The sequence below is a fragment of the Anas acuta genome, chromosome 13 (assembly GCF_963932015.1).
Source record: "Anas acuta chromosome 13, bAnaAcu1.1, whole genome shotgun sequence".
Taxonomy (NCBI): domain Eukaryota; kingdom Metazoa; phylum Chordata; class Aves; order Anseriformes; family Anatidae; genus Anas; species Anas acuta.
Genome location: NC_088991.1, coordinates 6,297,354 through 6,324,932, shown reverse-complemented (window position 1 = coordinate 6,324,932; position 27,579 = coordinate 6,297,354). Strand labels below are relative to the sequence as shown.

General features: G+C 50.0%; 1 protein-coding gene across 2 annotated transcripts in view; it reads left to right on the top strand.

Moving 5' to 3' along the window:
• Positions 1-25,734, top strand: part of LOC137863482 (uncharacterized) — a 29,660-nt gene extending 3,926 nt beyond the window's left edge. The window contains exons 3-12 of one of the 2 annotated variants that reach the window (XM_068696633.1): positions 9,824-9,933; positions 10,472-10,810; positions 17,040-17,309; positions 17,681-17,797; positions 18,532-18,633; positions 18,847-18,972; positions 19,104-19,196; positions 19,503-19,595; positions 20,697-21,840; positions 24,860-25,734. In XM_068696633.1, the coding sequence (XP_068552734.1) occupies positions 9,918-9,933; positions 10,472-10,810; positions 17,040-17,309; positions 17,681-17,797; positions 18,532-18,633; positions 18,847-18,972; positions 19,104-19,196; positions 19,503-19,595; positions 20,697-20,851 (1,311 nt within the window). In that variant the 5' untranslated portion in view covers positions 9,824-9,917 and the 3' untranslated portion in view covers positions 20,852-21,840; positions 24,860-25,734. The remainder of the gene's footprint in view (positions 1-9,823; positions 9,934-10,471; positions 10,811-17,039; positions 17,310-17,680; positions 17,798-18,531; positions 18,634-18,846; positions 18,973-19,103; positions 19,197-19,502; positions 19,596-20,696; positions 21,841-24,859) is intronic. The other variant, XM_068696634.1, reaches the window with a different exon arrangement.
• The last annotated feature ends 1,845 nt before the right edge of the window (positions 25,735-27,579 follow it).

The window sequence follows — 27,579 nt, the reverse complement described above, 5'->3', positions numbered from 1 at the left end:
AGGCCTTCCTGAAATCATGTCAGTCAGAACCAGTAAATAACAATACCCCCCTTTTCTAGGGAGTTCTGAAAAATCAATTTGCCACAGTTGCCCCGAATAATTTCCTTTACTGATTATTCCAAATTTTATTCTATTCTTGGTATTGGGGTTATTGTGTAAGCAAATGCTACATTGTTGAGTTACTTGTTTTATTGTTGTATATAAATTTTGTTCCACTAATGTCTGACTCAGGCTCTTATGCAATGTGTCAGCTCCCCGATGTGTTTTATTGTGTTCTGTAAGAACTATGGGCCATATCAAATTAGAGGGTATTATTACACAGTTATCTTTTAAATATACTCATCTATCTGGTTTCATTTTACCTTTCAAATCTTCAATTAATTTTAAGTCTTCTTTTGTATAATTTGGCTTTTTGGTTCATATATATAGTTTGGATTTTACCGTCTGGTATTAAAGACAATGCCTTCACCTCAGTTATTTCAGCTGCCTGTTTAGCCTCCTGATCTGCCAATCGATTTCCAATTTCAAAATCAGAGTTTCCCTTTTGGTGTCCTTGGCAATGCATCATAGCTACCTTTTCTGATTGTTTTACAGCCTGTAACAATTTTAAAATTTCTTCAGCATGTTTTCTTTTTGTTTTCCCTGAGCAGTCAGCAATCCACGTTCTTTCCATATCGCTCCATGAGCATGTACCACGCCGAATGCATATTTAGAGTCTGTCCAAATACTTATTTTCCTTCCTGCTGCTAGTTCCAGTGCTCGTGTAAGAGCAATTATCTCTGCTTTCTGGGCGGATGTCCCAGGGGGTAATGGTTTAGACTCGATTACCTGTTGAGCAGTTGTAACAGCATATCCTGCCTTACGTTGTCCTTGTTTTACAAAGCTGCTCCCATCAGTATACCAAGATTCGTCAGCATCTTCTAAAGGTTCTTCCTTAAGATTGGGTCGACTAGAATACACCGTCTCTATTGTTTCTATACAATCATGAGTTATAGGTTCATCCAGAGTTCCGCTAAGGAAAGAAGCTGGATTTACGACGTTAGTGACCACAATTTCCACATCATCTAGTTCTACTAATATTGCTTGATATTTTAAAATCATCAATTCTTGTTTAAGTTGTTTAAAGACTTTTTATGCTTCTCCAGTCCAGACTAACTTTGACTGGTTAATCTTTATCAATTCACATAGAGGCTTTACCAGTCGTCCATAATTATAAATCCAAAGGCGACACCAACCTGTCATTCCTAAAAAGGTTTGTAGCTCCTTTACCGTTTGAGGTTCTGGAGTCCGGCAAATGACTTCCTTATGTTCAGTTCCTAGTTCTCGTTGTCCTCCCGAAATTTCAAATCCCAGATAGGTCACACTTTGTTGAGCCAGCTGGACTTTCTGTCAAGAGACTTGATATCCATTTTAAACCCAGAAAATTAAGAAAACTTATAGTCCATTGAATACAGCTCCCTTTAGTCTCGGTAGCTATTAAGAGATCATCTGCATATTGTAACAAAGCACCTTCAGTGTCCGGAGGCATCCATGTTTCGAGTTCCCTTGCTAATTGGTTTCCAAAAATAGTGGGGCTATTCTTGAATCCTTGAGGTAGTAATGTCCACGTAAACTGCGTCTTTCTGCCTGAATTGGGATTTTCCCATTCAAAGGCAAATAGGTTTTGGCTTTCTGTGGCTAAGCCTAGGCAGAAGAAGGCGTCTTTTAAATCCAGTACGGTAAACCAGACTTGACTATTCCTTAATTTAGTCAGCAAAGTATAAGGGTTTGCCACTACTGGATGTATATCCTCAGTGATCTTATTTATGTCCCTCAGATCCTGAACTAGCCTATATCTTTTCCCATCTGCCTTTTTAATTGGCAATATGGGTGTATTGTATTCTGATTCGCATTCAATCAATAATCCATACTGTATAAATCTATCAATTATCTCTTTAATTCCTTTCCTATCTTCTATCCTCAAAGGATATTGCTTAACCTTAACAGGTTTTTCTCCTGGCTATAATTTAATAATTATTGGGGTCACATTTTTAGCTCTTCCAGGAACTTCAGTGGCCCAAACTCCTGGATATACTTGATTTGTGATCTCTAAGGGTATTTCATTTTTAGGGTCAGTTTGTATTAGTGCCAAGCTTAACACATTTATTAGTTGTTCTTCTCCTATTCTTAATTTAATTTTCCCTTTTTCAACGACAATTTCTGCTCCTAATTGCTCTAATAAATCTCTACCTAAGAGTGCCCATGAGGAGTTAGGCGTATATAAAAATCTGTGTATGCCCCATTGTTTCCCTAACTTGTACTTCAAAGGTTCACAAAAATAAGCCTTTTCGCTTACACCTTGTCCTGGTTTCAGTTAGAATAGAGTTAATTTTTTTCCTAGTAGCTGGTAGAATGCTACGTTTTGGCTTAGGATGAGAAGAGTGTTGATAACACCCTGATGTTTTAATTGTTGCAGAGCAGTGCTTATACCAAGCCAAGGACATCTCAGCTTCTTGCTCTGTCCTGCCAACAGGCAGGCTGGGGGTGCAGTAAGAGCTGGGAGGGGACAGACCCAGGACAGGTGACCCAAACTAGCCAAAGGGGTATTCCATACCATCTGACGTCATGCTAAACAATATCTAGGGGTGGCTAGCCGGGGGAGGGGGCCGGACTACTCGGGGTTAGGCTGGGCATTGGTCAGCGGGTGGTGAGCAATTGCATTGTGCATCACTTGTTTGTACACATTATTAGTAGTGGTACTATTATCATCATTGTATTATTATTATTATTATTATTATTATTATTATTATTATTATTATTATTATTATTATTATTTTGTCTTATTAAACTGTCTTTATCTCAACTCACGGGCTTCACTTTCCATTTCTCTCCCCCGTCCCAGAGAGGGAGGGGGAGGGTGAACGAACGGCTGCGTGGTGTTTAGCTGCCAGCCGGGTTAAACCACAACACACCTTTTACCCTAACATAATAATTCTGTGAAGGCATTAATGCTTGGTTTAGAACTGAATACGTTGCCCCATATCAATAAGAAATTTCACTTCCATTCCTCCCCTAGCTTCATTATAATCAGTGGAGGATCTGCTAGGGTAGATTCCCCAGGTCCCCATTATTCCTGTTGAAATCAGGGACCAATGATTACCCTAGAAAAAGGCTAGTCAATTTGTCCTCCGAAGCCAGGTCCAAACCGTTTTGTTTAATTTATTTATTTATTTTCATTACATTTCAGAGTTGGTCCAAAAATTCCATAGGGGTTTCTTTTAGACCTTGTTGGAAGCATATTCTCAATTCCCAATTCATCCAGATTTTAGTATTTACTTAGCCGTTCATAATTTTAGGGATGATTAGGGTCTCAGTGGGGTCGGTCAGGGGAATGCAGTTGTCCACAGTTCCCTGAGCGGTCCCATCGGTAATCTGAGCTCGCACATGAACTCAGGTTGTTTTAAGAGTTAACTGTTTTTCTGTTTCCATAACAACTCTCTCTCGGACCCATCATGATCCATTTGCCCCAAAGGGCTAACACCCATGATTTTAAGATCTCTGCCTAGAGCAGAGGCAGAACTATTAACATTCCTACATCCTCTTTCCCTGCTCATTCAACTTCAAACACCTTTAACACTTTCAACAACCCTTTTAACACTTCCTTTATCTTTCTCCAGCCTGTACTTCTCTAATGCCAACATCAAAGGCTCAGTCAGGGGCCAACTTAATTCCGTACCTTTTCCCACCAAGATGCTGAAACAACATCAGTATACAACATTTCATCCTATTCTCCTTCTCAAAACCAACATTAACTGTAGCAAAACATTAGAGTTTAAAGTTCCATTTAGGGGCCACTTTTCTCCACATTCCAGCTTATAAAGCGGCCACCATTGATTACAATATTTTATCAATGTTTTCCTGTTCACACTTCCACCGGCAGATCCTCCAATATCCTTCCAGTGACTCAAAACACATCCTAACGCACTTTTCTTAGGAATTTCACTGCTTACTCGCCCCCCCCATTTTCCAGTTTACACTTTCAGAATACACGTGTTACTTACAAAAGCGTATCACAAAAACGTATCACTCACAAAATTACAGGCACGCAATATCTTTCAGTAGCGATGTCACAAAGCTACTATTACCAGCAATATTGCTAAAATCACAATAACAATAGTCAGAGTCAAATTCCACATATGATAAGTCAGAAAACCGAAATATGTAATACCGTAACAATATCTTTCTTATAACAATGCCACGAACCTACTATTACCACCAGAAAAATAGCCAAAATCACAGTAACAATAAATACCATATAAATACCAGATAATAAATACCAGAGTTAAATACCATACTCCATGAGTCAGAAAACCGAAATAAACAACACAATTCCAGATGGACCTTAAAGCGAGCTCTTTCCTTAAGGTCCCCAAATATACTTATGGTGCTTACCACAAAGTATATACCAAACACTGCCTCGCAGAAGATCACCTTCTGACTTACAGACAGTTCCAGATACAGATGGACCTCAAGGTCCCCAGATATACTTGTGGTACTAACCACAAAGTATATACCAAACACTGTCCTGCAGAAGTCACCTTCCGACTTACTGGACAGTCCCAGATGACCGGTCTACCAGAAAACCAAACCAGAATAAAGAATATACTCACTTACAATGATGGGGTCCTTGTCTGCCTCCGCAGTGATCCGGTGAGTCGAGGAGTCCCTCCGGGAAATCCCGGGGGTACCCTAGGGAGTCCTGTTCCCAGCGGGTCCTGCGGACCGGCAGAGAGGTCGTCCCATCTGGGGTGCCAGATTGATTCAAAGATCAAAGCCGAAATTCCTTTAAGTGGTATATTCTTTATTGCAGCGCTGGATGCACGGGGGATCTCTCCACCTATCGTGCATACCCAAAGCGGAAAGCAGTCTGGAATTTATACAATCAATCTATCAATATTCTACAAGCGCCTATACATATTCATTACCTATCCCGCCTTCCCTCGCTTCTCATGCTAATTAGCCTTTTGGCACCTTGCGCCTGCGCAGAGCCTCCCAAGAATTGTGGGCAGGGGTCTTTGGGACGTGGGCAGGGGTCTTCGGGAGGAAGACCCCGAGTCTTCCTCACAGTGTACTTTTCACCTTTGGTCAGGAATCTGCTGAATTGGCACGTTTCTTAATTGCAAGAGCTGGTTGTTGCCAATTCTTCCGTTTGTTGTATCTTTATAATGAATTCCAATGTCCAGTTTTGAGATTTATAGTCCTTACGTTTGTTTCCCTGTCCGTCTGCCGCTTCCTTATCATGAGTTCCAGTGTCTTGTTTCGAGATATACAGTCCTTGTCTGGGGATTGTCCTTGCCTCCCCAATGCCTCCCCAATACCTCCTTAATCAGTTCCCCAGCCTGCAAAGAAAGACCCTGGGCTGCTGTTGCTCCTCTGGCACAAATAGTGTTCCTGTTTGTTGGGGTGGCTGCTGGTAGTGTCGCCCTGCTCCCCGTAAGGAGCTCTTTTCAACAGCTGACATGCAGCTCACCCCTGCAAGAGGCTTGATAGGCGCTGCTGATGCATCTCCCGGGGCTGATGGGCTGGAAGCACACGCCTTACAAAGTACTCATTGTGAAACACCAGCACGCTAGTGTGCTTCTGCTTCATTTTTTCCTCATGACTGTTTTGTAGAAATGAAAGACAAGGCACAGAAGAGATGCAAATCATAGTCTTGAGTCTGTCTGTCTTCATGAGCCTGTCCTCCCTTGTCTGTGTTATAGCTAAACTTCTTGAAACATCTGCCCGCATCAAAAGTCTCTGTGTTTGCAACTGCCTCTCATGCCACAAGTAACTGTGGGAGGTGTTTGTCTCACTGAGAATCAAAGTCCTGTGTGATCACTGTTACACAAAACCGCCTGCCTGCCTTATGCACTCATTTCCTGCCAAGGGCTCTTCTCTGTTTCCCCTGGGTTTCTGAGGAATGAGATTTTATCTGCTGGAGGAGGGATTCATTTTTTTTAAAAAGCAGCAGCAAAGCACACGAGAGCTGCATTGCATGCCCTTCTTCCAAATTTTCCTTACTCTCCAACACCTGGGGATCATCAGTGCGTCTCCATGAGCACAGGGAGAGCTGGGAGGGACTCCAGCCCTCAGCAGGAGAATACGGCATTTCTGTGCTGGTTGGGGTGTGCCTGGAAAAAGGAAATTCTCCATCTATAAACGGTGCCAGCTTTCTGCACAGCCACTGTTCTTACATCCTTAAAATAGTTGCATATGCCATAAAATATCTTTCCCATTTTCCTGGCAAAAACCACAATGGTTTATTGCCCAAACTTTGGAGGCTACCAGAGAAAAACAGCCAAAAAGTGGCTGATTGTGGCAGCAGCGTGGGGAAGAATCAGGAGGAGTTAGGAATCCGTGTTTTGTCAGGAGATTATGACCTGGTGGCCATTCCACAGACACGGTGGGACAGCTCACAGGGCTGGGCTGTGGCCGTGGACTGGTGTGTCCTGCTGAGGAAAGGCAGGCCAGCAAGGCGAGGTGGAGGAGTTGCTCTTTATGTGAGAGAGCAGCTACGTTGTATTGAGTTCTGCCCAGGGGAGGATGAGGAGAGAGCTGAGAGTCTGTGGGAGAGAATTAAGGGGCAGGCTGGTGTGGGGAATAGTGTTCTGGGTGTCTGTTACAGGTCACCAGACCAGGATAAGGCAGCTTTTCAAGGCAAATACGGCCTGGGTCAAAAGGCACGTCCAGGTCACCAGGGGACATAACAGCAAAGGCCTGCAATGGCAGTAGAGGTGGGAGGGCCGACGGTGTAGCAGAAGGATCGGTGGATGAGCCCGCAGCTCCCTCACTGTCTGGCAAACCCCACGTTTCTGACTGTGGTCCCACACGGCTCTTTAAGGCCTCAGAAACTGCTCACCAGGTGCCGAGCAATCCCACCGCAACCTTGTCGTTTTTAGTTGCATAGTCCCACATCTTGACCTCAATTTGGTCCCATAACCTGTCTGATTGTTAACAAGGAGAATAAGCTGTAAGGTTACCAGGACAGTCTTTGTTCCTAAGGATGTATGATTCCCCATACTGCGCAACTGCTTACCACCGAGGGGCAGCTGTGTGCACGGGTCCGCTTCTCTCAGCTCGAGCTTCTTTCCAGCTCCAGTGAGCCCGTTTTCAGCGACTTTCTGTACGAGCTTCTCTGAGCGATTTGCTGAGTTTGGCCGAACCTCTCTTCATGAGGCAATCAACGTGCCTGTTCCCGTCCTGGTCTCTGTTCTGCTAGCCTGTCCCTATTCATTCCTTTTTCATTATATCTTGTTGCCTTTTTATCCTGAAGGCAGGCTTCCCTTTTATACCCTTCTCCCCAGTTGTTTCTTTTCAAAACAACTTTTCATTGGTCAAAGAACTTTGCATAGAACAGCAACAGAAAACACCCAGCAACTTCCATGCCTTAATGGCTGGAGAACAAGAAAACGGAGACTGCATGGTGTCTCCTGAATCAGCCTTCTTTGATCCCTCTAAACTCTTTTACATTCCTGGTGGCTTCATTGTTAACAGTCTGATATTATCATTAACCATGAGGTTTGCCAACTGTTGCAGGAAGAACAGCCAAAAATATCACAGACGCTAGTATGTTCAGATCATGCTGCTGTTTATAACCCGAATAGCCTGACTTTTATATTAGACTTAACAGGAGTGGATAGTGCCTCACACAAGATTATCGGTCAAAAGCACTCAGAAAAACAACTGCACAAAAACAACCCCACCTGCAAGAAAACAACCCCCTTGTGATTAGCAGTCACGTACATCCCATCCTTGAAGCCAGCTGCTGGCAACAATATATTTCTAAATTCCTCAATTGGGCAATGTGGGAACTTCTCACAGTCGTCCTGGTAGCTTGGTTTGCTCAGCTGCACCAAGCCATGGGATCTTTGCTGTTTCAAAAATCCCTCAACAGCCCACCCCCATGGCCATGCTCCCACATCTCCCCCTTCTTTATTAACATCAACCATTTTCTTGACATGAATTATCACTCCATATATCACACTCCAGTGCACTGATGATAACTTCCAGATGCAAATGGTGGACGTGCCAACTAGGAGAGGAGCACTGCTGGGTCTTGTCCTCACCGGCAAGGAGGGGCTGGTTGAAGTGGTGAAGGCTGAGGGCAGCCTTGGCTGCAGCGACCCTGAGATGGTGGAGTTCGGGATCTCATGTGGCACAAAGAGAATATCGAGCAGAATCGCGTCCCTGGCCTTCAGTAGGGCCAACTTTGGCCTTTTCAAGCAATTGCTAGGGGAAATCCCACGGGACAGGGTATTTGAAGGAAAAGGAGCCCAAGAGAGTTGGTTAGCGTTCAGGGAGTGCTTGTTCCGAGCTCAAGATCAGAGCATCCCAACAGGTGGGAAGTCAGGAAAGAGAGCCAGGAGACCTGCATGGCTAAACAGGGAAGTGCTGGGCAAACTCCAGTGGAAGAGGAGAGATCATGGAAGGAGGGGCTGGCCACTTGGGAGGAATATAAGGCTGTTGTCAGAGGATGTAGGAAGGCAACCAGGAAAGCTCCGGCCTCCCTGGAATTACACCTGGCGAGAGGGGTCAAGGACAACAGAAAGGGCTTCTTCAAATTCATTGTGGATAAAACTAACACTAGAGGCAATTTAGGCCCACTGCTGAATGAGGTGGGTGCCCTGGTGACAGGAGACGAAGAAGAGAAGACAGAGACATAAAACTGGGAGGAGTGGCTGAGAGGCCAGAAGGCTGTGCTGCCATCCAGATAGACCTGGCAGGGAGAAACTCAATGAAATATGAGGGCAATTCCTGCACCTCCGAAACCTCATTTCTCAAAATCCTTTTAGCAGGGCAGAAGCCAGGCCATCAGCTCCATCACAGGGGTGAACACAATGTGCCTGGCCTGTTTCCTCTTGCCTTGGGTTTTGGCTGCTCTTGGGGTGAGGATGCTGGGCTGGGCACCTGCTTGGAGTGATCCAGAAGCAGCTCCATGGTTGAAAAGGCTTTTTTCTTCTTTTCCTTCAGATGCTGCTCCGATATTTGCAGGGGTCCGTGGAAGCCAGCTGGATGCTGCCAGGAGGTAATGTCTCTCTGGAGTGGGCCCATCCTCCAGCACAGGTTCTCGTCTCTGCATGAGAAGCTCCTTTCCCACCAGCCTCAGGCTGTCTCTAAAGCAGACCATGTCTCTAAAACAGACATTCCTGAAATCTTTGTGTCACTGCTGAGACTCTAATTATAGAACAGTGTCCCAGATGTGACTCTAATTACAGGACATTATATTTTGTCCCTTTGACAAAAATATCAGCTACTCCCCCGTCATCTTTGCTCCAGTGCTTTGCAAAACAGTAGGAAAAAAAATAAGAAGAAGAAGAAGAAAAAGAGCAGTAAATTTGGTCTCTGTCATCCAAAAGCCAATGATTGCATCTGAGCTCTGCAAGCCAGCCTCGAGCAGTGTTGCACCCCATTGCAAACTGTGTTAGGTGCAGACAGTTTGTTCTTGTGATCTGTTGCACAAAGGGAACGGGATGTGATTGGGGTTTTCCAAGTCCCCATGATGACGGATATGGCAGGTGCAGAGCCTGCAGCCACACACAAGCTCAGGAGCTAAATCTTCCCGAGGAAGTGAGGGAGGGAGCTCAACCAGAGAGGTGTTTCTGTACAGGCAGGGGCATGGCTGTCACGGGCAGCGGCTCTACAAATGGGTGTTGAAGGGACGAGGCAGAGCTGCAGCACTGCCAAGCTGCAGTGAAGGGAGGGCTGCAGAAAGCACCAGCACTGCTGCCTGTGTTGCCATGGGCTGGCAGCGCGTGGGAAGTGCTGATGGTGCTGAGGGTGCTTTTCACGGTGTCGTTCCCAGGCTGGTCCATCGCTGCGAGTGACCCTGCTGAGAGCGTTGCTGCAGAAGGAGCTCAACCCACGTGGCGGTTTGAAAGCCCCTGTGGCTCTTTGCCATGTCCTTCGCAGGCTGTGAGTGTGAGAGGGGACTTGTCCTTGGGCTGGGTACCACCGCGCAGCCCTCCTGCTGCAGCAGACCTGGGAGAGGTGGAGAGCGGGCACCTGCAGCATTTCCACGCTCGCTTGCACCTCTGTGCTGCAGAAGGGCTGGTCGAGGCGTGAGCATCCTGGCAGGTGCCTCCCAGTGCTGCAGCCTGGGTCCCACCAGGTTCGGGTGCTGAGGGAACTGGGTGAGGTCCAGGGGTGAAGCCACGCTGAACGTGGTCCCACTGAGCAGCTCCTGACATGCAGAAGGAGCCTGATTCCTGTTGTTTTCATTCCAAAAAGCAAGGAAATACTTGAACCAGTTACGAACCATTTTTATAACGTGCCCATAATGTTATGTTTTTTTCTTAAAAAGCAAAAAGGGAGGAAGGAAATCAGATGTGCACAATGGGTTTCAAGAAGTCAGTTGGGGCCTTTCCAAGAAGAGCATAAGAGCAGCTTAATTTGTCCTTTGGCTTTTGCTTAGAAGTAACCCACCCTGCTCTGGCTTCTCTCCTGTTTCCAGACCTGCTGCTGCTTTTGCAGGTGTCCTGTCTTGCAGCAGAAATGACAGAGCTCTGGGCAGAGGAAGGATCCTCTGTCACGATGCACGCACCGGCTATCAAGTACGTGAATTTGACCGAGTGGGAATACATAAGAAATGGCATCCCCAAATTAATCCTGGATTACTACGCAGAGTCGCAGGCAGTAACCATTGACCCAGCTTACAAAGGCAGAGTGGTTTTCTACCAAAACAATGGCTCCCTTGTCCTGCAGAAGCTGCGAGAGACGGACAGTGGCATCTATAAAGCAACAGTTAACTTGTTGCAGGACAAAGCAGCAACAACCACTCTTAGAGTGATCGGTAAGTCAAAATTGGTTGAAAGGATGTTTTTCTCTCACCATCAGTAGGATTTGCCATCAGTAGGGTGCACAGGTATGCCTCCCCTGAAGTGGACTAGAGGAGGACTTTCTGGTTTCATTACTGCCTTGAATGACATAGACTGTCATTCAACCACTCCTGTCGGTATCCCACAGCAGCAGCAAGGGGTACGCCTGTGGGAGCTGTGCCTGGGTAGAAGAGCTGCTCAGCCAGGTTGCAGAGATTCGGGGGGAGGTGAGCAGGCTCTGGAGCATCAGGGAGTCAGAAAGGGAAATTGACTGGTGAAGCATACGGAAGCATACTCTGCCCTCCGTGAGACAGGCTCACGAGCCTGCCACAGCACGAGTGTCTCCTGCCACGCAGAAGACAAAAGTTCCCCCATCCTGCCAGGGAATAGGAGGGGACCTAGGCCAAGGGGGGGAATGGAGGCGGGTTCCTGTTCGGGGTGGTAGGCGAGCCCTGTCCTTGCCCACCTCACCCCTATTTAACAGGTATGAGGCTCTAGAACACAACAGTCAGAACAGCGATGTAGACAAAAGCCCGTCCCAGTTGGAGAAGGTGCCTAAGGCAAGGCAACCTACCCACTGCATTGCTACATCGTCTGTCAAGAAAGACAGAAGGGTTATTGTCCTGGGGAACTCCCTTCTGAAAAGGGACAGAGGGCCCGATATGCCGACCGGACCCAGCCCACAGGGAGGTCTGTTGCCTCCCCGGAGCTCGGGTAAGAGACTTTGTTAAGAAAGTCAAGCGCCTGGTACGGCCCACCGACTGCTACCCGCTGCTGGTCTTTCAGGCTGGTAATGACGAGGTAGCAACGAGAAGTCTGAAAGCAATCAAAAGGGACCAGGGGCACAGGTTGTGTTTGCCTCTGTCCTTCCGATAGGGGGGATCAATGCTGACAAGCGGGCTCACCACATTAACGTGTGGCTTTGCGACTGGAGCAACCAGAAGGAATACAGGGACGCTGTTCGTGTTTGCAGGGAGAAAATTTGTGTGGGCAAAGCCCAACTAGAGTTGAAGCTGGCCATGTCTGTGGGAGACAATCACAAAGTTTTTTTTTAGATATGTGACCAGAAAAAGGAGGACCAAAGAAAACATAGGTCTGCTATTTGATGGGGAAGGTCTCCTCACAGACGACGACATAGGCAAAGCAGAGATGTTTAATGCCTTCTTCGCCTCTGTCTTCAACACTGATGTTGGGCTTTGGGACCCAGCGTGCCCTGAGCTGGAGGACCATGACGGTGGGAATGACAAACTCCCAACCGACCCTGAATGTGTGTGGGATTTGCTGCTCCACCTGGAGCCATACAAGCCCATGGGTCCGGATAGGATCCATCCCAGGGTGCTTAAGGAGCTGGGTGATGTCATCGCAGGACCTCTCTCAATTATTTTTCAGTGATCTTGGGAATCTGGAGAGGTTCCAGTAGACTGGAAGCTGGCAAATGTTGTGCCAATTTTCAAGAAGGGCAAGAAAGAAGGTCCTAGCAATTACAGGCCTGTCAGTCTCACATCAGTGCCTGGTAAAATTATGGAGAAGATGATTCTTGAAGTTACTGAAGCGCACCTGGGGGACAATGCAGTCATTGGTCCCAGCCAACATGGGTTCATGAGGGGCAGGTCCTCCCTAACAAATTTGTTTTCCTTTTATGATAAGATCACCTGTGTAGTTGGCCAAGGGAAACCAGCTGATGTGATCTTTTTGGACTTCAACAAGGCTTTTGACACGGTTTCCCACAAGATCCTACGGGACAAAATGTCCAGCATACAACTTAATAAAAACATCATCCGATGGGTGAGCAATTGGCTGACAGGCAGGGCTCAAAGGGTTGTGGTTAATGGGGCCACATCTGGCTGGCGGATGGTCACTAGTGGGGTCCTTCAAGGCTCCATTTTAGGGCCAGTCCTCTTCAATGTCTTTATAAACGATTTGGATGTAGGACTAGAAGGAGTTCTGAGCAAATTTGCCGATGACACCAAACTTGGGGGAGTTGTGGATTTGAATGAGGGTGGAAAGGCCTTGCAGAGAGACCTGGACAGACTGGAGAGCTGGTCAATCACCAACCGCATGAAGTTCAACAAGAGCAAGTGCTGGGTCCTGCACCTGGGACAGGGCAACCCTGGCTGTTTGTACAGACTGGGTGACGAGATGCTGGAGAGCAGCCCTGCAGAGAGGGATCTGGGAGTTGTGGTTGATAGCAAGCTGAATATGAGCCAGCAGGGTGCCCTGGCAGCCAGGAGGGCCAACCGTACCCTGGGGTGCATCAAGCACGGCATCTGGGGTTTGACCAGTTGAAATGCAGGCAATAGTGGAGTCCTATTTTAGATCCCATGAACCACAGAATCACAGAAAGGTTTGGGTTGGAAAGGACGGAATCACAGAATCACAGAATTTCTAGGTTGGAAGAGACCTCAGGATCATCGAGTCTAACCTCTAACCTAACACTAACAGTCCCCACTAAACCATATTCCTAAGCTCTACATCTAAACATCTTTTGAAGACTTCCAGGGATGGTGACTCCACCACTTCCCTGGGCAGCCCGTTCCAGTGCCTAACAACCCTTTCAGTAAAGAAGTTCTTCCTAACATCCAACCTCAAACTCCCCTGGCGCAACTTAAGCCCATTCCCCCTCGTCCTGTCACCAGGCACGTGGGAGAACAGGCCAACCCCCACCTCGCTACAGCCTCCTTTGAGGTACCTGTAGAGAGCAATAAGGTCGCCCCTGAGCCTCCTCTTTTCCAGGCTGAACAAGCCCAGCTCCCTCAGCCGCTCCTCGTAGGACTTGTTCTCCAGGCCCCTCACCAGCTTCGTCGCCCTTCTCTGGACCCGCTCAAGCACCTCGATGTCCTTCTTGTAGTGAGGGGCCCAAAACTGAACACAGTACTCGAGGTGCGGCCTCACCAGAGCCGAGTACAGGGGGACGATCACCTCCCTAGCCCTGCTGGCCACACTGTTTCTGATATAAGCCAGGATGCCGTTGGCCTTCTTGGCCACCTGAGCACACTGCTGGCTCATATTCAGCCGACTGTCCACCATCACTCCCAGGTCCTTCTCTGCCTGGCAGCTCTCCAGCCACTCATCTCCCAGCCTGTAGCTCTGCTTGGGGTTATTGCGCCCCAGGTGCAGGACCCGGCACTTGGCCTTGTTGAACTTCATGCAGTTGACCTCAGCCCATCGGTGCAGCCTATCCAGATCCTCGTGCAGAGCCTTCCTACCCTCGAGCAGATCGACACACGCACCTAGCTTGGTGTCATCTGCGAACTTACTGAGGGTGCACTCGATGCCCTCATCCAGATCATTGATGAAGATATTAAAGAGGACCGGCCCCAGCACCGAGCCCTGGGGGACGCCACTAGTGACCGGCCTCCAACTGGACTTGACTCCATTTACCACAACTCTTTGGGCCTGGCCATCCAGCCAGTTTCTAACCCAACGAAGCGTGCGCCAGTCCAAGTCAAGAGCAGCCAGTTTCTTGAGGAGAATGCTGTGGGAGACGGTGTCAAAAGCCTTGCTGAAGTCAAGGTACACCACATCCAGAGCCTTTCCCTCGTCCACCCAGCGCGTCACTTTGTCATAGAAGGAGATCAGGTTCGTCAAGCAGGATCTGCCTTCCATAAACCCATGCTGACTGGGCCTGATCTCCTGCTTGCCCTGCAAGTGCCGCATGATGACTCCCAAGAGGATCTGCTCCATGAGCTTTCCTGGTACTGAGGTCAAACTGACAGGCCTGTAGTTCCCCGGGTCAGCCCTCCGGCCCTTCTTGTAGATGGGCGTCACATTTGCTAGCCGCCAGTCAGCTGGGACCTCCCCCAATAGCCAGGACTGCTGATAAATGATGGATAGGGGCTTGGCCAGCACCTCTGCCAGTTCTCTCAGTACCCTTGGGTGGATCCCATCCGGCCCCATCGACTTGTGCACATCCAAGTGCCACACCAGGTCATCAACCAGTTCTTCGTGGATGGTGAGGGCCACATCCTGCTCCCCATCCCCTTCCACCAGCTCAGGGTACTGGGTATCCAGAGAACAACCGGTATTGCCGCTAAAGACTGAGGCAAATAAGGCATTGAGCACCTCCTCCTTTTCCTCATCTCTTGTAACTAAGTTTACCCCCGCATCCATTCTCCTTAGTCCTCCTTTTTGTGTTGATGTATTTATAAAAACGTTTTTTTTATCTTTAATGGCAGTAGCCAGATTGAGCTCCAGATGAACTTTGGCCTTCCTAATTTTGTCCCTGCACAGCCTCGCTACATCCTTGTAGTCCTACTCGGTGGCCTGTCCTTTTTTCCAAAGATTATAAACCCTCTTTTTTCTCCTAAGCTCAAGCCACAGTTCTCTGTTCAGCCAGGCTAGTCTTCTTCCCCGCTGGCTCATCTTTGGGCACGTGGGAACAGACCGCTCCTGTGCCTTTAAGATTTCCCTCTTGAACAGCGCCCAGCCTTCATGGATCCCTCTGCCCTTCAGAACCGCCTCCCAAGGGACTCTGCCAACCAGTGTCCTGAGCAGCCCAAAGTCAGCCCTCTGGAAGTCCAATATAGCAGTTTTACTGGTCCCCTTCCTGGCCTCGCCAAGAATAGTGAACTCCACCATTTCATGGTCACTCTGCCCAAGACAACTCCCGACAATCACATCCTTCACCAGTCCTTCTCTGTTTGTGAAGAGAAGGTCTAGCGGGGCACCACCCCTCGTAGGCTCACTAACCAGCTGCGTCAGGAAGCTATCTTCCACTTTCTCCAGAAACCTCCTAGACTGCTTTCTCTGGGCTGTGTTGTGCTTCCAGGAAATGTCAGGGAAGTTGAAGTCCCCCACGAGTACAAGCACTGAAGATTTCGCAACTTCTGTCAGCTGCCTGTAGAACTCCTCATCCGTCTCCTCATCCTGGTTCGGTGGTCTATAGCAGACCCCGACCAGGACACTAGCCTTGTTGTCCCAGTTGATCCTAACCCAAAGGGACTCGACCTTGTCATTCCCAGTTCTACAACATCATCATTCTCGAGTTCTACAACATCAAAAGACTCTCTAATATAGAGAGCCACACCGCCACCCCTTCTGTGCTGCCTGTCCCTTCTGAAGAGCCTATAGCCAGTCATTGCAGCACTCCAGTTATGAGACTGGTCCCACCATGTCTCCGTGATGACAACCAAGTCGTAGCCTGCCTGCTGCACGATGGCTTCCAGCTCCTCCTGTTTGTTACCCATGCTGCTTGCATTGGTGTAGATGCACTTCAGATGGGCCTTTACCTTATCCTCCGGCCTTGCCATTGTTCTCCATGGCACAGCCCCAACAATCCTTGCTTCAGCCCCATCCCCCTTCTTACCTAGTTTAAAGCCCTCTCAATGAGCCCCTTACAGCCCACCCCTTTCCAACCATCTGCCATGGGCAGTGACACCATCCACCAGCCCAGGATGCCAACGGTGACATCCAGCCTGGCCTTGGGCACCTTCAGGGATGGGGCACACAGAGCTTGTCTTGGCACCCTGTGCCAGTGCCTCACTACCCTCATAATAAAGATGTTTTCCTTATATCTAATCTAAACCTATCCCTTTTTAGTTTAAAGCTCTTACTCCTTGTCGTATCATTCCACTCCCTGGCAAAGAGTCCCTCCCCAGCTTTCCTGTAGCTCCCTTTAGGTACTGGAAGGTTGGTAAAAGGTCCCCCCAGAGCCTTCTCTTCTCCCAGCTGAACACCCCCAACTCTCTCAGCCTCTTTCCATAGCAGAGGTGCTCCAGCCCCCTGATCATCTCTGTTGTGGCCCTCCTCTGGACTCTTCTGATACGTCCATGTCCTTGTGCCAGAGCACCCCTCCACCCCACTGCTGTGTGGGAGCAGCTTTCTCCTCTTGGAAGTGTCCATAAAGTCCCCGTCATCACTTCCCAGCATAATCCCAACGTGCAGCTCTGTCGGGTCGGTGTCCGTGGCCCCAGGGTGCCATGCCTGAGCTCCAGGGGCTGGTGCTGCCCACCCCAGGGGAGGTGCCGTGGCTTAAGAGCAGCGGCTGGAACATTGGCTCTGAGCTTGGTGGATGCTGCCCTGCTCCTGCACTGTCTTCTCCCCTGCCAGACTCAACAGAGGCACTGAGCTGAGGTGCGAATGAGAAGGGGATGTGTTGCTCACCCCTCATGGGGCTTGCTGTTCTCGCATCTCGTGCGGGGCAGGTTTAAGGTGGGAGGAGAGGCAATCCCAGGCAGTGCTGCCATGTCGCTCTCTGCTTTCCAGAGCCCTTGCCCCAGCCCAAGCTCCTGAGCAGCTCAAACCTGGCCGGTTCACTCATCAAGCTGACCTGCGTGCTGCCAGAAGGAACGGTGGCTGATGTCTCCTGGAAGAAGGATGGACATCCCCTTCCTCCCGAAAAGTGCTTCCAGCTCACTGGGAAGACCACTGTGCTGCAGATAAGGAAGGCAGAGAAGTCGGATTGCGGCTCCTACTCCTGCATAATCAGCAACTCCATCAGCTGGAAGGAGGCAGCCCTCATCCTGACCGTGACAGGTTAGCATTGCCCTGCCGGGGTGGGTCCGGTGGTTTGCCACCTTGTCACAGCAGCCCTGAGCCCACAGGTACCTGGACGAGACCCCCAGCAGCTCTGCTGTGGTCCTGGGGCTGGCAGATGGATTGTTCGTTGGCTGTTGTCTCACTTGGACCTGCAGCCTTTGTGTATTTAGGTGCCAGCTCAGGCCCGCTCTGTCTTCTCATCTCTAGCAGGTCTGGGCACCAGCACTTTGTCTCTGAGACCCTCGCAGGTTTCAGCTGCCTCTCGTGGGATCTGCCACGCAAGGAAACCCAGTAATCCTTTAGGGTTTCGAGCTTGTTGCAGACTCCTGGGATAGCTGCTCCATGTTGTGGGGTTGTCCTCCCTGCAGGTCTTACACCTCCTGCCCGTGCTGCACAGATGGTGACCGCTGCTGCGCTGGTGCTCACTGCCATCTCTGCCGTCCTCTACGTTATCTGGCACTCTCACCTGGGGAAGCTCAGACTCGGTGAGTGCCCACGCCTGAGCTCCTCTCTCCATGCCGTGGAGAGGGCAGAGGGCGAGGCAAGCCCATTCTCTCTGAACTCACCGTGGTAGTTGGTGGAAGCTTGCTCGATGGTCGTGGAGTTCATGCACTTCTTCTTATGCTTCTGCGGCTTGAACAGAAAACAAAATTTCCTAGCAGCAGTAATCCCAAATGGCTTTGGGAGAAACTGGGCCACCCGCAGGTATCACGGTATGAGGCATAGGAGTTGTTCCTCTCTGTCCTCAGGAGTCCCTGGGGAGAAATAGAAAGGGCAGGACACAAAGAGCTTCCTGCGTGGAGGTGCTGAGAGCTGACCAAGGGCCACGTGGCATTGGGTTTGGCGACCAAGCACACTGGTGTTTGGGTCAGGATGGTGCAAACTGCTGTGCACCCATACCCAAGCTTACGGGTTGATGTGGGTGCTTCTGTAGCAACATGATGGTTAGCAGAAAAGAGACCATACGACCTAGCCAACAGCAAGTCCAGATCAGGCTCGCATCTCATGGTTCCTCCTCAAGTCAAACAAAGCCCTTTGGAAGCCTACCAAAAGCCTTTGAAGTCCACCAGGGTTTGTCTTTGAGGTTTCCAAATCTCAGGAATTTGATTCTTTACAAGGGAAACGTGTGCTTGGTGTTCACCTTCCCTTCCCAGGCTGCACCCTGGATCCCTTGGTGAGGTTCCGAGCCCTAACTCAAATGTATTTGCCTTTTGCCCAGGAAAGGAAGCATGGAAATGGTTAATGATGTCCATCCTGGGGCTGCTGTGCACCTCTTCTCTCCTCCTGTTGGCTGCCTCTGTCATCTGGATGCAGGAAGATGGTAGGATTCATTTAAACTGGGTTGTTCTTCATTTCTCCCATGTCTTATCTTTGATGACACCAAAGACCTCCAGGTCTCTCCAGCAGCATCCTTGTCTGATGCAGTGCTGTTGGGTTTGGAGAATCAATGTCAGGGTTCCCTGCTCTGTAGCATCTGCCTCAGCCAGGAGAAGCTTTCCCATCTCACCTCCTTGTTTAATTCTGCTCCCCACAGGTCATTCTGCTGCCTTCATCCTGCTCGGGCTTTTCCTCTCAGCTGGGATCGTGGCCATGGCACTGATGGTGGTGCTGATGGCGCTGTGCAGACCAGCAGTGCTCATACGCTTCACGTCCAAAGGCTGTGAGTTGCTGTCGGTGGCCTAAACCTCCGGTGCAAAAGGCCCCAGGAGAGCCTGGGAGCAAACTCCCCATGCCGGCCTGCCCTCCTCTCCCATTTCTCTCCCATCCACCAGAACTTCTCCCCTCTCCTAGGGCACCGTGTCATCCCGTACATTATAGTCACGACGCTGGTAGTCAACCTGCTGTTCACCAGCCTCCTGCTGCGCGGCTTCCATCAGCTCCACGGTAATGGGCGGCCGGGTTGGCACCGCGTGTGCCCTTGGTCGCCTTCCTTCTGGGGAGAGGTGGGGTGTTCGGGGTGGGACTGGCCTCACCCAGGGAAGAGAAAGTCCTTGGGTGGCTTTGTAGGCTGTAGGTGATGCAGTCATGGCAAGCCTTGTGCTTAACCGGGAGGTCACAGCAGGGCAAGGTTTGCCCCTGGAGCTCCAGAGCGTGAAGCACCAGGATGCTCTGAATGACCTTCATGTTCTGTAGATGTTCAAGGGGGGCAGGAGAGCAACCACTGACAAGTTCTCACTGTCTCCTTGGCAGAGCGGGGCTGCTCAGAGGCTGTCAATCTGACCATTGGCTTCGTCATTCCTGCTGTGGCAGTCCTCTCCATGCTGCTGGTCCTCTTCCTGTGCTGTAAGTAGCCCAGAGGTTTCCTTTGGCTCTCTCTAGAAGAAGGACATGGAGGTGCTCGAGCGAGTCCAGAGAAGGGTGATGAAGCTGGTGAGGGGTTTAGAGAATAATCCTACGAGGAGTGGCTGAGGGAGCTGGGCTTGTTCAGCCTTGAGAAAAGGAGGCTCAGGGGCGACCTTATCACTCTCTACAGGTACCTCAAAGGAGGCTGTAGTGAGGTGGGGGTTGGCCTGTTCTCCCACGTGCCTGGTGACAGGACGAGGGGGAATGGGCTAAAGTTGCACCAGGGGAGTTTGAGGTTGGATGTTAGGAAGAACTTCTTTACTGAGAGGGTTGTGAGGCATTGGGATGGGCTGCCCAGGGAAGTGGTTGAGTCACCATCCCTGGAGGTCTTTAAAAGACGTTTAGATGTTGAACTTATTGATATGGTTTAGTGGAGGCCTGGTTAGTGTTAGGTCAGAGGTTGGACACGATGATCTTGAGGTCTCTTCCAACCTAGACAATTCTGTGATTCCAGCCACACCAAGTAGCTGCTCCGTCACTGAGACCCTGCTCTCAGCTCCCACCCCCTGGCAGCAGGTCTTGAGACAAGAGGCAATGTGCCTCTGCTTCACCCAGGGATGCTCATGGAGGTGTTCGTGAAAAGCGAGTTTCTCCTTTCGAACATGGAGGATGCTCTTCTGCTCTCCTCCTGACCCAGGAGATGTGGGCTGGTGCCCAGCTGGCCACTAACCTGAGCAGTAGTGAACCCACGGTGTGCCTCACTGGCTCCATGATGTATTGAGGAGAGGGTGGGAAGAGGACCCCTGCTTTGCCAGGGTGTGCGGAATAATTTGGAATCTGAAACACAAGAAATATTGCACTAACCTACCAAGGGCTCGTAGGTTAGAGGTGCAGGGGCTTGCAGGCAAGGTGGGTTTCCATCTCTGTGCTGCCTTCTGGCTCTCCATCCAAAACAGAGATCTGGTTTTGGAAAGGGAAGGGTTTAGCCATGGGAAAGCCTCCAAAACCCATTCTTCCCTGCAGTCGCATTTTCACATGTCCCCATGAAGCTCAGGGTGGTGTTGGAAACCCAGGAGCTGATGCCCTCTCCTTCGCTTTCAGCTTACAAGAAAAATCAGGAGAAGCAGCAGCAGCCGGACCCCCAGGAGGTCTCCCACAGCTTACAGACCACGTCCATCTTGGTGACTTCCAGCACACGTTATCTGTCTCCTTCTCTGGTTGCTGCAGATACTCGTCATGTAACAATGAATATTTAATACTCACCGGGAAGCATCCATCTGCCTTCCTGCAGAACAGCACGGGTGGATTTGTCACCATCTGGGGGATGACATCAGAAGAACCAGTCATTGGAAAAGCTGGTACATTCCTCCTAGGCCAGTCCTGACACTGAACTAGTGCCAAAGTGGATACTGGATGATTTTGAGTCTTAAGGATTCTTTGTAATACATCTAGGTTAGATTGCAGCTCTTTTCTAAGGGAGCTTCCCATAGTTCCCGACTGCTCATCTCCTGTCCTGCAGATCGGTGATGGTGCTCGAGAGCCTTTCCTTTTCCTCCAGCTACGGTTGGGTTGGGCATTGCCACTGGAATGGGCTGCTACAGCCTCACTTGTTGTGCCCCACGTTGGGTGCCATTTGTGGTGACCGAGTGCACGGACTCTTCGTGTGATCAAGTCTCTATTGCAACCTGGCTATGCTCCTTTTACACACTTCCCTTCCAGAGGTTTTCCTTCCACAAATCCTCCAGCCCCGTTTACAGTCCTTTGATCCTTGTATTTCTCAGGCTGGTAGGTACCTTACTGCAACCTCCTGTTCCCATGCTGGGTTTTGGTCACACTTTGTTGCTTTCCTCGTTCCTGGGCCTTGTGGCAGTCCTTGCTCTCACCTCCTCTTGTTATTCCCGTATGCCTCAGACTCTGTGGTGACTCGCATCCCCCACATTTCTCTTGTCTTCAGAACTCCTTTCCTGATTTTTCACGAGTCTTATCCACATTTCTAACTAAACCTACTTTTCCTACATTTCCCACAATTTTTTTGTATACAGTGCTAATTAAACCTACATTTTCTGCATAGAATCATAGAACCATAGAATATCCCGAGTTGGAAGGGACCCATGAGGATCATCAAGTCCAACTCCTGGCACCGCACAGGTCTACCCAAAAGATTAGACCATGTGCCTAAGTCCAATCTCTTCTTAAATTCAGACGGGCTTGGTGCAGTGACTGCTTCCCTGGGGAGCCTGTGCAAGTGTGGAACCACCCTCTCAGTGAAGAACGTCTTCCTGATGGCCAGCCTAAACTTCCCCTAAGGAGACTTAGAGAGACCTCTGGGTAAGGATCAAGGGACGAACGAATAAAGGGGATCTCGTTGTGGGAGTCTATTACAGACCGCCTGGACAGGACGATAGCGCCGATAAATTATTCTTTACAGAACTAAGAGAGGCCTCGAGATTAACTCCCCTTGTCCTTATGGGGGACTTCAACTTGCCAGACGTTAACTGGGAGTGCCACACGGCTGACACGAGCAAGTCCAGGAGGTTCATGAAGCACCTAGATGATAACTTCTTGGTGCAGGTGCTAACGGAGCCAACTAGGAAAGGTGCCCTCCTTGACCTGTTGCTGGAAAACAGAGAGGGTCTGGTGGGAGATGTGGTGATTGGTGGCTGCCTCGGTCATAGCGACCATGAAGTGGTTGAGTTCAAAATTTACGGTGACAGAAGGAAAAGTGCCACCAAAACCTCATCCCTAGATATGGGGAAGGCGGACTTCAGGCTGCTCAGGGAATTAGTCAGCAAGGTCCCCTGGGAAGCTGCTCTTGAAGGCCTTGATGTCCAACAGTGCTGGTCACTCTTTAAGCGATGCCTCCTAGAAGCACAAGATCAGGCAATTCCTAAATATCGCAAGTCAGGCAGGCGGGGCAGGAGGCCGTCGTGGCTGACCAGGAACATTCTTATGCAGATTAGGCGGAAACAGAGAGTGTTTCGCTACTGGAAGGAGGGCCAGGTGACATGGAAAGAATACAGGGATGCTGTTCGTGTTTGTAGGAAGAAAATTCGTGTGGCTAAAGCACACCTAGAGTTGAAGCTGGCTGTGTCTGTGAGAGAAAATAAAAAGGTTTTTTTTAGATATGTGAATGGAAAAAGGAGAACTAAAGAATACATAGGGCCGCTCCTTGATAGGGAAGGTCTTCTCACAGACGATGACATAGGCAAAGCAGAGACGCTTAACGCCTTCTTTGCCTCTGTCTTCAATGCCGATGATGGGCTTCGGGACCCAGCGTGCCCTGAGCTGGAGGACCGGGACGGTGGGGATGACAAACTCCCAACCGACCCTGAACGTGTGCGGGATTTGCTACTCCACCTGGATCCCTACAAGTCCATGGGTCCGGATGGGATTCATCCCCGGGTGCTGAAAGAGCTGGCGGACATCATCGCGGAACCTCTCTCAATTATTTTTCAACGATCCTGGGAGTCTGGAGAGGTCCCGGTAGACTGGAAGCTGGCAAATGTTGTGCCGATTTTCAAGAAGGGTCAGAAAGAAGACCCTAGCAATTACAGGCCTGTCAGTCTCACGTCAGTGCCTGGTAAAATCATGGAGAAGATGGTTCTCGAACTTATTGAGGCGCACCTGGGGGACAAAGCAGTCATTGGTCCCAGCCAGCATGGGTTTGTGAAGGGTAGGTCCTGCCTAACTAACCTGATTTCCTTTTATGATAAGATCACCCGTATGGTGGACCAAGGGAAACCAGCTGATGTGATTTTTTTGGACTTCAGCAAGGCTTTTGACACGGTTTCCCATAGGATCCTACTGGACAAAATGTCCACCATACAGCTAAATAAAAACATCATACGATGGGTGAGCAATTGGCTAACGGGCAGGGTCCAAAGGGTTATGGTGAATGGCGCTGCGTCAGGCTGGCGGGCGGTCACTAGTGGGGTCCCTCAAGGCTCCATTTTAGGGCCGGTACTTTTCAATATTTTTATAAACGATCTGGATGTAGGAATAGAAGGTATATTTTGAGCAAGTTTGCCGATGACACCAAACTTGGAGGAGTTGTGGACTCGAATGAGGGTGGAAAGGCCTTGCAGAGGGATCTGGATAGGTTGGAGAGCTGGGCGATCGCCAACCGCATGAAGTTCAATAAGAGCAAGTGCCGGGTCCTGCACCTGGGACGGGGAAACCCTGGCTGCACGTACAGACTGGGCGATGAGATGCTGGAGAGCAGCCTAGAAGAGAGGGATCTGGGGGTCGTGGTAGACAACAAGTTGAATATGAGCCGGCAGTGTGCCCTGGCAGCCAGGAGGGCCAACCGTATCCTGGGGTGCATCAAGCACGGCATCGCTAGTAGGTCGAGGGAGGTGATTGTCCCGCTCTACTCTGCGCTGGTGCGGCCTCACCTCGAGTACTGTGTGCAGTTCTGGGCACCACAGTATAAAAAGGACATGAAACTGTTGGAGAGTGTCCAGAGGAGGGCTACGAAGATGGTGAAAGGCCTGGAGGGGAAGACGTACGAGGAACGGCTGAGGGCACTGGGCCTGTTCAGCCTGGAGAAGAGGAGGCTGAGGGGAGACCTCATCGCAGTCTACAACTTCCTCATAAGGGGGTGTCGAGAGGCAGGAGACCTTTTCTCCATTAACACCAGCGACAGGACCCGCGGGAACGGGGTTAAGCTGAGGCAGGGGAAGTTTAGGCTTGACATCAGGAGGAAGTTCTTCACAGAGAGGGTGGTTGCACACTGGAACAGGCTCCCCAGGGAAGTGGTCACTGCACCGAGCCTGACTGAATTTAAGAAGAGATTGGACTGTGCGCTTAGTCACATGGTCTGAACTTTTGGGTAGACCTGTGCGGTGTCAAGAGTTGGACTTGATGATCCTTAAGGGTCCCTTCCAACTCAGGATATTCTATGATTCTATGATTCTATGATTCTATGAGACTGTAGCAAGGTGAGGGTTGATCTGTTCTCCCACGTGCGTTGTGACAGGAGTAGGGGGAATGGGCTAAAGTTGCACCAGGGGAGTTTGAGGTTGGATGTTAGGAAGAAATTCTTTACTGAGAGGGTTGTGAGGCATTGGGATGGGCTGCCCTGGAAAGTGGTGGAGTCACCATCCCTGGAGGTCTTTAAAAGACGTTTAGATGTTGAACTTAGTGATATGGTTTAGTGGAGGCCTGGTTAGTGTTAGGCCAGAGGTTGGACACAATGATCTTGAGGTCTCTTCCAACCTAGACGATTCTGTGATTCTGACTGTGCGATCACTCTCTCGGTGAAGAACCTCACCCTGATGTCCAGCCTAAACCTCCCTTATCTCAGCTTAACACTGTTCCCGTGGGTCTTATCACTGGTGTTTACACAGAACAGGTCACCTGCCTCCCCACTGCCCCTCACGAGGAAGCTGCAGACCGTGTTGTGGTCCCCCCTCAGCCTCCTCTTCTCCAGGCTGACCAGGCCCAGTGCCCTCAGCTGTCTTCCCCTCTAGGCCCTTCACCATCTTCATCGCCCTCCTCTGGACACCCTCCAACAGTTTCGTGTCCTTGTGCTGTGGTGCCCAGAACTGCCCACAGCACTCGAGGTGAGGCCGCACAGCGCAGGGCAGGCAGGCAGGACAGTTCCTTCCCTCGACCGACTAGCGGTGCCGTGCTTGGTGCACCCCGGGGTACGGCTGGCAATATGTGATTACAGATCCCACACTGGTCTACCTCTTTGCAGGTGCCCTTTCCTGGGTACTGACCATTATTGTGGTTTGCAAGTTCTCCTTTTCTATTTTTAAATATTTTTATATATATATATTTTCATATATATATTTATATAAATGTTGAGTGATTTTTGGAACAGCAAGGAGGCCATGACTTGTTTCAGCTGATCAAACCAAGGTACCAGGGCAACTATGAGGAGTTCGCATGACGGTGTTCCCATACCGCCCGACTGAGGAATTAAAAATATTGTTGCCAGCAGCTGGCTGCAAGGACAAGATCTGCGTGGCTGCTAATCACAAGGGGGTTGTTTTCTTGCAGGTGGGGTTGTTTTCTTGCTGTTGTTTCTCTGAGTGCATTTTGACTGATAATCTTGTGTGAGACACTATCCGTCTATGTTAAGTTTGCTATGAGAATCAGGCTATTTTGGTAATAAAGAGAGAGCATGATCTGAGCATACTGGTGTCTGTCATGTTTTCGGCCGTTCTTCCTGCAACATATATATATATGTTGCAGGATATATATATATCCTATATATATATATATATTTTATATATATATATATATATATATAATATATATATATTCTGGTTTTTTATATATATTTAAAAGAACCAGTGACCTAGCCTGTGCTGATTTCCCTTGCACAGGCTCTTAACTGACCTTGTGGTCACACCACAGCTGTCAGTGGTTTCCATCCTTTGTGGGCTGTAGACTTTTGGGTTCAGCTGAAGGTCCTTTGCTGTCCCCCCGGTATCAGATGAGAAATATTCAAACATGAAAAAATTAAATAAATAATAATAAAAAAGAAATCCTACACTCACCTTTTTCTTTGCTTTGCTAGAGCCGCTGCAATAGAAGGATTCCATTTGGATCCTCTGCTGGTGTCCCCGCTGGGTCTCCTCAAGCACAGGATAGCTCAGTGTTATCTGGGCCCCAGCTCTGGGGCCAGATCCTGCCTTGGCCAGCTCTGGACCAGGTTTCTCGAGGGGGTGCAGGCCAGGGCAGACTGCTTTACAGAGCAAACTAAAGCTGAGCAGTGCCCTGGGTTGCAACAAATCCCGTCCCAAGGGAAAGCGCATCCCCGGGGCAAGGAAAGCCCCTGTCCCAGCCAGGCCGGAGCACAGCTTGCCAAGATGCCTCCTCCAGGCCAGGGCAGGAGCTCGTGGGGCCAGGACCCAGGCGCTGACAAGGGCTCAGCCTCGTGGCACTTGAGAGAAGAGCAGAAAAGCTTTTCTGCTTGCAGAGCTCGCTTAGCCCCCGCCTGGGACGCACCAAGCCGTGGTGCTCGGAGGTGCCCGCAGCACCCTCCCGGTGAGGTTACGTGGTCCAAGAGAGGACAGGGGCAGCACGCGTTCCCTTCCAGGGGGGCCGGGGGAGCTCTGCAGGCCAACAAGGATACCAGCGGTGGGAAAAGCACTGTCAGAGGCGGCAGAACTAAACCAGGTAAGGAACCAAGACCGTTATGGCTTTCTGGATACCTGGCAGTGGGTGACCAGGTGACAGAGTCCCACACGGTGGCTCAGACTCGTCCTTCTCTTTCTTTCTCCGTGCAGGAAGATGCCCACTGGCAATGACAAGAGGGGGAGAGCCCCAGGGAGCCCCCTGGCAGTGCCCAAGGCCAGGCTGGGTGGGGCTGGGGGCAGCCTGGGCTGCTGGGAGGGGTCCATGCCCATGGCAGAGGCTGGAATTAGATGGTCATAGAAACACAAGGTTGGAAAAGACCTACAAGGTCATCTAGCCCAACCGTCCTGCTGTCACCAATACTACCGCCTAAGTTACTAAATCTTATCTCGTAGCACCTCCTTCAGGCACTTGTTGAACACTGCCAGGGACGCTGATTCCACCACCTCCCTGGGCAGGCCATTCCAGTGCGTGACCACTCTTTGAGAGAAAAAGCTTTTCCTGATATCTAACTCTCCCCAGGAGCAACTGTTGGCCATTTCTTCAAGTCCTATCATTAGTTATCTGAGAGAAGAGGCCGGCTCCCTCCTCATCACAACCTCCCTTCAGGCAGTTGTAGAGAGCAATGAGGTCTCCTCTGAGCCACCTCTTCCCCAGACCAAACAACCCCAGTTCCCTCAGCCGCTCCTCACAGGACTTGTGCTCCAGGCCCTTCACCAGCTTTGTAGCCCATCTCTGGACACGCTCCGGGGCCTCAATGTACTTCTTGTAGAGAGGGGCCCAAAGCTGAGCACAGCACTCAAGGTGCAGCCTCGCCAGAGCAGAGTACAGGGGGGCGATCACCTCCCTGGTCCTGCTGGCTGCACTGTTGCTGATACAAGCCAGGATGCAGTTG